General features: G+C 39.9%; 1 protein-coding gene across 1 annotated transcript in view; it reads right to left on the reverse strand.

The window, feature by feature from the left end:
- Positions 1-980: 980 nt before the first annotated feature.
- Positions 981-12023, reverse strand: part of CCNQ (cyclin Q) — a 44069-nt gene continuing 33026 nt past the window's right edge. The window contains exon 6 of the mRNA XM_073600162.1: positions 981-5298. Within this exon, the coding sequence (XP_073456263.1) occupies positions 5209-5298 (90 nt within the window). The 3' untranslated portion in view covers positions 981-5208. The remainder of the gene's footprint in view (positions 5299-12023) is intronic.

Consider the following 12023-nt stretch of genomic DNA (forward strand, 5'->3'; position numbering starts at 1 on the left):
ACCCGCAGAAGACCCAGATGACACAATTTTTCCAAAATGCAATGATTGTACCCCGGCTCAGGGATTGCTCGAGGGAAAAAGGTACATTTTTTATGGAAAAAAATTCGACTGTTTTTATATATTAACGTAATGTAAATGTGCGTCAGCAAAGAGGGTGGGCTTTAACACCCATTTGCCTATGGGTGGCAGAACTTCCTGTGCTGAGAGCGCTACAAAGATAGATTTTGGGTTCCACTAATAATGGGGACCTTGCCTCATGACCACTGTGACAGCCAATAAACTGCTTCTCTGATGAATGCTCTCCTTGCCTGGCCTCTCAGTTTAGGTGGACGGCCATCTTGGTAGGTTTGCAGTTGTTCCATACTCTTGCCATTTTCTTCCATATGTTTGCTGTGTCCCCCACATTCTTATGACTTTCTTACAGCAATGACTTTCTTCTTGCCACTCTTCCATAAAGGCCAGATTTGTGGAGAACACGACTAATAGTTGTCCTGTGGACAGATTCTCCCACCTGAGCTGTGGATCTCTGTGGCTCCTCCAGGGTTACCATGGGCCTCCTGGCTGTTTCTCTAATTAATGCTCTCCTTGCCCGGCCTGTCAGTTTAGGTGGACGGCCATGTCTTGGTAGGTTTGCAGTTGTGCCATACTCTTTCCATTTTCCGATGATGGATTGAATAGAGCTCCGTGAGATGTTCAAAGCTTGGGATATTTTTTTATAACCTAACCCTGCTTTAAACTTCTCCACAACTTTATCCCTGACCTGTCTGGTGTGTTCCTTGGCCTTCATGATGCTGTTTGTTCACTAAGGTTCTCTAACAAAATTCTGAGGGCTTCACAGAACAGCTGTATTTATACTGAGATTAAATGACACACAGGTGGATTCTATTTACTAATTAGGGTGACTTCTGAAGGCAATTGGTTCCACTAGATTTTAGGTGGGGGGGGGGGGGTATCAGAGTAATGAATACAAATGCACACCACACTTTTCACATATTTATTTGTAAAAAATTTGAAAAAACGTTTATCATTTTCCTTCCACTTCACAATCATGTGCCACTTTGTGTTGGTCTATCAAATAAAATCTCAATAAAATTCATTTACGTTTTTGGTTGTAACATGGCAAAATGTGGAGAATGTCAAGGGGTGTGAATACTTTTTCAAGGCACTGTATGCAACACCTCTTGACATGTGGGGGTCTTTGCAGCGAGCGGCCGCATATACGCAGCCCTGTGTAAACCACTTACTGTGCTGAGAGAGCGCTCCATGCACGCTCCCCCCTCCGGCACAGTAGCCGGTGGTGACTGCCAATCACAGTGATCGCATGACCCGAAGGCCCGCCTCCTAGCTTTGAGAATCCTTAAAAGGGCCGGGAAGGCGGTCTGCAGGAAAGGGGTTAAAATTCACACCATGACAACTTAGGCACGTTCACACAAAAACAACATGGTGTCCACTGCTTTAATGGCACATTTTAAATAACGACAAGTCATATTAACAATTCGCAAAACCCGTACAGCGGTTTAAAATTGACATGGATACAATAACGGACTTTACAAAGCAGAACAAAGTGGCACTCCCCTTTGGCTAAGGAACAAAGCAATCCTTTACATTTCAGTTACATACATCGGAAGAATTTTCACAAACTTCCTTGTAGATTCTGAACTGCCTCTCCACTGTATATACTGAGCCAGATCATTCCACTCACTTCCTTAAACGGAAGGAAGTAATAACGCTCAGTGAATGGGGGGGGGGTCCTGCTATATTCACGAGTGTTGTAATAAAAAACAAAAAAAAATTATATTTTTATAATAATGTTTGAGACTTCCTGTAATAAAGACCGTTCACTGCTGCTCTCTCCTTGTGCAGGGAGACTGGTCTTGACCCCACCCCCTTGGAGTTACAGAGGAGGTCTAGCACTAGAATTATTGCTCTCGCTCTAACGTTCATGGCGCTACCTCACATGTGTGGTGGGAACATCATCTACATACGCATGCGCGACTTACGTATGCGTTCACTTCTGCGTGCGTTCTTCTACACTGTCCCTTTAAACTTTTTTTTTTAATCACCTTTATTCCTATTACAATAGGACAGGTCCTCTTTATGGAGAGATCTAGGGGTCAAAGAGACCCCAAATCTCTCCTTTACCTTAACCGCATGCTGACCAGCGCACAACGATATACGTTGGCACAATGGCACGGCTGGGCAAATAGGCGTACAGGTGCGTCCCCTTCAAATAGCGGGATTGTGGGCGCGTGCGCACGCCATGACCGTGGGTCCCGCGGACTCGATGTCCGCCGGGGACCCGCGATCGTGTCACGGAACGCGGCAGAACGGGGAGAAGCCTATGTAAACAAGGCATTTCCCTGTTCTGCCTAGCAACATGACAGGGATCTACTGCTCCCTGTCATGTCCTAGGTAGCCCATTCCCCCCCACAGTTAGAATCACTCCCTAGGACACACTTAACCCCTTGATCACCCCCTAGTGTTTAACCCCTTCCCTGCCAGTGTCATTTACACAGTAATCAGTGCATTTTTAAAGTACTGATCGCTGTATAAATGACAATGGTCCCAAAATAGTGTCAAAAGTGTCTGATGTGTCCGCCATAATGTCGAAGTCCTGATAACAAAAAAAAAAATCGCAGATTGCCGCCATTACTAATAAAAAAAAAGAAAAAAATGAATAATAAAAATAACATAAATCTATCTCCTATTTTGTAGACGGTATAACTTTTGCGCAAACCAATCAATATACGCTTGTTGTGATTTTTTTTTACCAAAAATATGTAGAAGAATACATATCGGCCTAAACTGAGAAAGAAATTTGTTTTTTTATATATATTTTTTGGGAGATATTTATTATAGCAAAAAGTAAAAAAATATTGCTTTTTTTTCAAAATTGTCGTTTTTTTTTTTTTGTTTATAGCGCAAAAAATAAAAACCGAACAGGTGATCAAATACCACCAAAAGAAAACTCTAGTTGTGGGAAAAAAAAGACGCCAATTTTGTTTGGGCACAGAGTTGCACAACCGCGCAATTGTCAGTTAAAGAGACGCAGTGCTGAATTGCAAAAAGTGCTCTGGTCAGGAAGGGGGGTAAATCCTTCCGGGGCTGAATTGGTTAAAAAGCAAAAGATCAAAAATACAGTTTTTTTTTTTTTGGATCTTTTGCTTTAACCACTTCCAGACCGGCGCGCGCAGATATACGTCGGCTGTTTGAAGAGGAATAGCTGCCATTATCCCGGTATCCTCTTCTTCAGCTGGCGGTCTCCTTTCAGATAAAAGTGGTCTCAGCGGCAGATTCACCGCGAGATCACTTTTATGCTGGGCGCACGCTCCGGTGGTCTCCACCGCTTACCAGAGCCGCTGGTAGCGGTGGAGACGATCAGGTCCTCTCTCCTGCTTGGCTGGCTGCCGAGTGAGGGAAAGATGGCCTCCACTCGGCTCCATAGCATTGACTGGCGGAAGCGACGTCAAACGTCACTTCCGCCCAATGCTCTTAAAAGGAGAATTTTTTTTTTTCCTCAAATGACAGTTAATTTTTTTTAATTGCATTTTAGTGTAAATATGAGATCCGAGGTCTTTTTGACTCCAGATCTCATATTTAGGAGGTCCTGTCATGCTTTTTTTTGTTTGCATTCCTTGTAATAAGAATACAAGTGACCCAAATTCTTTTTTTTTAAAAAAGGACAGTGTCAAAATAAAAAAAAAAAAAAAAAAACACCAAAAAATTAAAGCACCCCGTCCCGCTGAGCTTGTGCGCAGAATCGAATATGTGAGTAAACCACACATGAGATATCGCCACGATCGTTAAGAGTGAGAGCAATAATTCTAGCACTGTAACCTGTAGAAATTTTTAACCGTCGCCTATGGAGATTTTTAAAGGTAAAAGTTTGTCGCCATTCCACGAGCGGGGGCAATTTTGAAGCGTGACATATTGGGTATCAATTTACTCAGCGTAACATTATCTTTCACAATATTAAAAAAATGGGTAACTTTACTGTTGTCTTATTTTTTAATTCAAAAAAGTGTATTTTTTCCAAAAAAAGTGCGCTTGTAGGACCACTACGCAAATACAGTGTGACAGAAAGTTTTGCAAGACATTTTATTCTCTAGGGTGTTAGAAAAAATATATATATGATGTGTGGGGGCTCTAAGTAATTTTCTAGCAAAAAAAAAAAACACCAAATCTCAAAACGAGGCTCTATCCTTAAGTGGTTAAAAAAAATGGTTTACTTCCACCCTGGACCAGAAATGACGTCATGACGTCGCTCCGGTCCTCCAAGGCCATAGAGGTGATCAAAGATGATCTAGTCTTTGTTCGCCTCTGTGACCAGCCAGCCACACGGTTTCTCAGGTGCGCCGGTAAAAATAGTAAGCCTGTGAAACACCGGCGAGCAGAGGGGGGGGGGCGGACATCCCCCCTCTTCGCTTCTGAAAGCGTTGCAGCAGCTCATGAGAAAGCCAGCCGCCGGCTAAAAAAAAAAAATAGTGGGTTATGGCTGAAGGTATCGGCCATAACCCAGTAAACCACTTCAAAGCCACAACGTATATATACATATTGCAGTGTTTAAAGTGGTTAATGAGTAAGCAAAGCAGTATATAACAAACAAGGCAAACCTACACAACTAAAGCGTTTCACCCATGATGAAATGCGTTAGTTTGTGGCCTAAGGTTGGAAGTCTGTAGTGTAATGAGCAAGCAAAGAAGCTTACAAGACAAAGTTAACTGGACTTTGAAGACATCATCGGTGTGCAGACCTTCCTTGAGTGCAGCGTGGAACAAGAGGGGGTCTCTAGGCCGCGGCAGCCGGGCTGGACCACAGGACGAAAGAGCACATTTGGAGTGTCGACATGTGCAGAGATCGTCCAACTGTTTACGCATAAAGTTTTTGATTCCTGGAAGGCTTGTCCTGTGATCTGCTCTGATGACCCATCTCTAGGCTTGACAACCCAATAAACGTTCCATAGAATTCTGAATGTACAATCCAAATTTGACAGTGTTCCAGCATACAACCTCATTCTGAACTTTGTAATCAGGAAAAGTCACAAGGCAATAGTTGAAAAGTCACTTTGGAGCAGTTGGCGCTCTGAAAAGATGGTTTGGGTTATAACTAATGTACCCAGGGCCGGCCATAGAAGGAATTATCTGAAAGAAGCTGCCAATATATCCCTTGTCTTCAGGTAGTTCAGTTCAGTCCTTAGTAACATTGTGGTTAAGGTATTTCGGTATCCAGGGTATAAATGTTTATTAGTTCAGATATGATGTCATTGATGGTTGTTTTTGTTATATCCTCACTAAATACCTGCAGTCAAGGGGAAAAAAAGTGTTAGCTGCACCAATGTTTTTGAACATGTCTGGCATATGCAAGTTAAAAGGCATAGTCCACCTTTTGTAAAAAAAAAAAAAAATAGGAATACATGCAACAATGAAACATAATAATAATAATAAAAGAAAATAAATATTAAAAAATTAATAATAAATGCACCCACATCTATGAAAAATAATATTAATAATAATAATAATAAAAAATATAAAATAAATATAAGGAAGGCAGGAAAAAAACCCAGCAAAGCATGATCATAGCTTACAGGGGTAAAAATTCCTTCCTGATCTCCCGATCGGCAAACGGATTTTCCCTGGATCAACTTTACCTATAAATATATTTGTAATATTTGTATCCAGTTATATTATGCACATTTAGGAAAGTATCCAGGCCTTTTTTAAAGCAATCTACTGAGCTGGCCAGAACCACCTCTGGAGGGAGTCCATTGCAAATTTTCACAGCTCTTACTGTGAAGAAAACTTTCTGTATTTGGAGAAGAAATCTCCTTTCCTTTAGACCAGGGGTCTCCAAACTATGGCCTTCCAGTTGTTCAGGAACTATAATTCTCATCATGCCTAGTCATGTCTATGAATGTCAGTTTTACAATGCCTCATTGTGTTGCATTTGTTAAAATATGATTTTTTTTATATTAATCAGACATAACATTACAGGGTACAATATTACAATAGTAGTTGGTCATAGAAATCAGATTACTGTCAGGTTTTGGCTTGAGTAGATATTTCTCAAACAAATGGTGCTGCATACAATGGGTACGTAGATGCCATTGTTGTATTCAATTGACAGTTTCAACAGTCCATTGTTTCTACAGCTACAGTAAACAGGTATGTTTTCTGTTTTTTGGTAACTATGGGAAACAGCCTGACACATAAAAGTGGGATTCAGGCATAAGCTAGGGGCTCACATTGTCTTATGATCGGAAGCCACTCATCATACAAGAAGGTGACTGGTCTCAAGGAGAATCGTTGCCAATGGAGATCACGAACATACAGTAACCGAAGTTGAGTAACTCTTATGCCGCGTACACACGAGCGGACTTTACGGCAGACTTTGCCCGGCGGACGGGATTTCGGACAATTCGATCGTGTGTGGGCTCCAGCGGACTTTGTTTTCTCAAAAGTTGGACGGACTTGTTTCAAATCTAAACGACGGACTCGAGTCCGGTCGAAAAAGTCCGCTCGTCTGTATGCTAGTTCGACGGACAAAAAGCCACGCTAGGGCAGCTATTGGCTATGAACTTCCTTGTTTTAGTCCGGTCGTACGTCATCGCATACGAATTCGACGGACTTTGGTTGATTGTGTGTAGGCAAGTCCGTTCATTCAGAAAGTCCGTCGTAAAGTCCGTTGAAAAGTCCGCCGGGCAAAGTCTGCCGTAAAGTCCGACCGTGTGTACGCGGCATTATGTGTATTTGTACTGTTATAGACCATAGGCTGTTCATTTGCTAGGCATTTTGCTTGTTATAGATATCTGTCAGTCTTTTATTGTATTCCTAATATTGTAAACGTTTTGTATGTACAGCATCTTTGTATAGTAAAAGCACATTTACACACTGCAGAAGTCTCAGCTTCCTTGCTTATACTACAAAGTAACCTTGCTAGATAGACACAAGCAAAAACACTCATGAGACGTGTAGCTCCACAACGGCTGGAGGACCATAATTTGGAGATCTCTGAGCTAAACGTGCTCCCTTGTCTTCTGTGAGGACCTTAAAGCGGGGTTCCACTTGTTGCCTTATAAGTTTGTGTGAAATCTCCATTAATAACTGTAAAATATGGTAATAATGAATATATTTCAAAAAGGGTTTCATTTAAGTTTTTGCTAAGAGCAAAGGCCCAAGGCCCAAGGCTTGTATATGCAAACAAGGGAGAGCCAATTCCATTGTTCTACACCTACTCCTTTGAAAGAGTGCCATGCTGGGATATGCAATGGACCTAACTTCCTGGGGAAATACAATTGACACACTTGGCCAACATAGTCACAAGGATTTGCATGAAAGGGGGCCGACTTATGGAGTAAGCCCTCCAATCATGATCCAAGCTAGGCCAACCAATGAGACATCAGCTTGGTTTGATATACTCAGAGGCAAGGGGGAGCTAGGGGCTCTCTCTCTCTGATGACCAGCAAGCTGAAAGGAGCTTTGGTAAGGATGGGTAATTATGGGAAAGGAATGCCCTTTTACTTGTAACTAAATATGTGTGTAGATTACTGTATTGAGGAATATACCCTGTATTCCTTAATGTAAATACTTTATTTCAACCTAATATTTTCTTCCTTGGTGTAAGGCGATAGACAGATGTTTGTGTATTAGCTAGACTTCCAACTGCTTCCTAATAAATGTTGTTATATTTTAAGCTTTCACTCTTCGTCAAAAAGAACTCTTATTTAACCCACCTCATATCTATGAGATATGAAAAATCTTAAATATAGATTTTTCAGGGTAACAGATGGCGACCACTGGAGTAGATTACAAGACTGAAAGTATTTAATATAATACCGAGATTTGTGTAAGGCAGATTAAGGTTATTGGGGGGGAATTTAAACTGAGTCAGTTTGTCCCGGAAATTGGAGGTCAGAACAATTTTATCTAGGGAAAAATATAGGTAATTGGTTGTTTTATTAGTGGGTATTAGATGAACTCTAAAAAGGAGGGAGGATACACCACATATTTTGTTTTGCTTAATTTCCCGTAATTATACTTAAAAAAAGTACTTTGGATGTACCATTATAATCCGGATTAAATGTAATGGGGAGGAAGTACAGAGCGGGAAAAATTTTTTGTTTTTGTTTTGTTTTTGTTTCTTTTGGGCTCACCAAGCTTCATTGCTCTCTATCTAACCAGGGTTTGAGTGTGCTGTATGGTGAGTACATGTGTTTCATTGAAAAGACACCGATTAAGGGTGGTCTTAGTTTTGTTGAAAAGGTTCAACAGATGTTTGTTTTTAATTTAAATGGTGTGTCCACTAAAGGCATAGTATTGGGTGAAGGACATTGGAAATGAGCTACAAGAGAGTACTTTGGTTTATTTGTTTGGTTTTTTTAGCTGTGAGAATTTACAAGCAGTAATATTTTCATTGGCGGGAGTTAAAGTACAAAACGGTGGACGTCTTGTTACTGAAGCTAATATTTGATAAAGATTATTATTATTATAGGGTATAAGGTGCCTCTAGCATACTGTATCATACCGTGAAATTTTTTGTTAAGGATAAACCCTATCCAAAATAATTTGATAATCTGAGTTTGTGGTAGATTTTTTTTTTTTAAACTGAATTTGGTTTAACATTGGTGTAAACCCGGCTGTGTTTACCTTTCTATTGTAAACCTAGAGGGCTACCAACCCTATTTGATCCTGGTGGCTTTACTATTGTTCCCTTTATCCCCCGGGTCTATTGTTTTGCGGGTGTAGGCCCAGACAAGGTAAACTACAGTCTATTGTGTGTAGGCTACAGGCTAGTGAGTGTGTCTCCACTAAGCTGAAAGATTGTGTTATTGAGAACTGAAAAGATTTTTTATTTTCTACACTTTACTGTATTTTCAGAATTTTTATTCTATTTGAGTTTCTGTTTATTGTTTTGTCCCTCCTTCTATAGTGACTGTATAGTACAGGGGAACATTTAACTTAATCTAGCTTACAAATTGTGCATATTTGTTGATAATGGCATCCATGTCCTCTCTAGAAAAGTTTGTAGCAACGTATACTCTTAAATATAAGAGCAATGAATTTGCATGTGATGCTAGATTACAAAGCTCGCCTTGGGACTATGTCCAAGAGTTATTCGAAGAACAATGTAAAACAACCAAAAAGGATAAAAAGCTCAAAGGTTTAGCTGTAGCAGGCATGTATTCGGCTTGCATCGCTATGAATGCTAACATACAGCAATTAGAAGCTATAGTCTATAATAAAAATAGTACAATTTCTGAGAGGGAAAAGGAGAATACAGCTTTACATAACCAAGTACAAACCTTAACTACCCTTAATCAAATGGTTAATGCCTCACAGGAGGAAAATGTTAAAAAGTACGAATTGGCTCAAAAAGAAGTGGTACAATATAAAAACAGGCTAACCAAAGTGGAGACTGAACTGGACCACATAATTACTGCATATAAAGTGATCCAAAATCAGTTACATGAAACTAAGAAAGGAAAATTTATAGATCACACACAGTGCACACAAACAGAGTCACAGTTGCTACAAACCATTTCAATTCTCAAAGGACAGGTGGCTGGGGCTAGCAGATGTGAACATGCTAATGCAACGGCACCTACTTGTGCCTATAAAATAGGGGACACAGAGGAATATGAAAAGTACTGGGGAGGTGAAGATATGGGTCCTAATTCTACTTTTCCTGTGGCGATGGGAGAAATCGCTGAGCCACAGGAAAATCGAGAATGCACCATGGTCACAGACCCACTAAACAATGGGGGCCAGCTATCCACAAATGAGGAGCAAGACAAGTTCCCCATCATGGGTAGGATCCAGACCCTCTCCTCTCCTGAAGGAAATCAAACACGTTTGGGGTTTGATAGTAAAGGAAATGAGGGGATTTCAGAGGTATATCCAATTCAACCAGTAAAAACCCTCAGGAGTGTAGCTGCTTTCACTCACAAAATTAAAACTAATGAACACATTCCACACACAACCAATGTACAACAGAGCTGTGAGCTCTTAGATGGGCGAAGGCCTAGTGGCCAGGTTAAGGCATCTTCCAGCCCAGGGCAGCGTGTGCAATCTACACATACCATAGATTGTAATGCAACCAGGTTGAGTATTTCTAGAGACAACAGGAAGTTATCTCCTCCTGGAGAAGTTGTTAATTTCAACAACTCATTAAAAGGTGAGAGCTCTTTTGTAAATACCCCTAGACCTCCTAGGAAGACAGGAAATGTGGTTAATCAAGTTGGAGCCATGGAATATTCTCGGCCTAAAACCACACCAGTTGTTAAGAGATGCTTTAATACTTTACAAAAGGTAAAGTGCTACACGTGTGGGTTATGGGGGCATATTTCGCAGTTTTGTTTGTCTTCTGGAAAAAAGTTATTTAAACACAAGCAATATACAACCAAGAGGCGTGATGTGGAAGTATACTCACCGCGCTGGGGTGAAGGGCCTAGGAAATATGAAAATGCAAAATCATACATCCCTTCCTCAACTATTAAAGCCGAAAATGAGGCTTTACAGCAGGAGATTAGGCAAATTAAACAGGAACGGGATGAGTTTGTGAAAGAATTCCAATCCTTTAAAAGAAATGTTATTGACTCCTTGAATTGGAAAAATGGAGGGAGTAATTTGTCCATCGAGAGACAAACCACTACACTAAAGCCGGGGTGGCAATACAATATATAAGTTATGTTATAGAGTTCTATGGCATTTAAGTGTCACTATATCCAGACAGGAATGTTATGGACCATTTACCAATATACACGTATGAATGATGTATTGTTTGCTTTAAATAAAGTTAAAGAGAAAAAAAGAGGGGGATAGAGTTAATAACTGTTGTCTACAAGTTTTTTTCAGGTTAAGTGAGTTCCTGAAAATAAATGTACATATAAAGCAGCTGTATTGTAGGTTGCTGTACATATGCGTAAAATACGCGCCTAACAAAGGTAAGGTGTAACAGTCCATTGTGTTGGTTTTTCTTTCTCTCTCTTCTTTCCTTTGTATTCTCCCAGAGGCCTGACACTCCTAGCTTTTCATTTGTAATTAACAAAGCTTTATCCACAATGTATGGGTTCAATCTAAATGAATGTGTGTGTCTGAGTGATGGAATGCATGGGTATGAACTGTCCATGTGTAAAGAAAGATTTTTTTTTTTTTTTTTGTAGGGGTGTACATTGTTTTTATGGCCATCAATAAGTGTGATCACACTAATGCGCATGCTTTGTACTGTTTATGATTATTTTATTAATTTTTCTCGTTTGTAATGAGCTCAATACTGGTACCAGTTTAAATTAATACTATTTTTTTTTTACAAGTTTATATGTATTCGCGAATAAATAACCTGTGCACAGATAAGAGATCTCGATCCCTATAACTCTGAGTAGGGATTTTGTTTTGATAATTTTTCCTTTCCTGTGGCTTAGAGTGAAGTTTCATTCACTCTGATACATGGAAAATACATAACAATGCATTGCTTTGCACCTTTGTGGCATCTTATGGATTCAGTAGGTCTGGTGTTTTGTTTTTCCTTCCAAATTGACGCATGTGCTGTTAATATGTGTAAAGGTTTTATGTCTACAGGTTGTCTTCTTAAACTTTAAGTTCTTACAAACACACCAGGTTTTCCTATAACTTTTTGTTTGTCAGAGTACAGATATGTGGGTGTGTCTGTACATTTTCGACTGTACTTACTGTGGATGGACGCATTATCTCAGCTGAAAGTCTGTTCCAATCATCCACTACTAGTTTAGTCCATTATGAACCTCTCAGAGAGGTACAGTGAGGTGTTATTAATTTTTGAGTTTTGTATTTTAGGAGACATACACAGACAAGGACAAATGATTGGACCCAGACTGGACAAAGTACTTTGAAACACAGAGGACCTTGAAACATAATTTTTATTTTTTTTTTTTTGTTTTAAGGAGAAGCCTTGAATCCAATTAATTGCAGTCAGGCCCAACTAAATTCTAAAAAGAAAAACATTTAAACTTTTTTTTTTAAACAGAGATCCTGCTCTCTGTAATACAAGTT

This window comes from Aquarana catesbeiana, linkage group LG09 (assembly GCF_042186555.1).
Source record: "Aquarana catesbeiana isolate 2022-GZ linkage group LG09, ASM4218655v1, whole genome shotgun sequence".
Taxonomy (NCBI): Eukaryota; Metazoa; Chordata; class Amphibia; order Anura; family Ranidae; genus Aquarana; species Aquarana catesbeiana.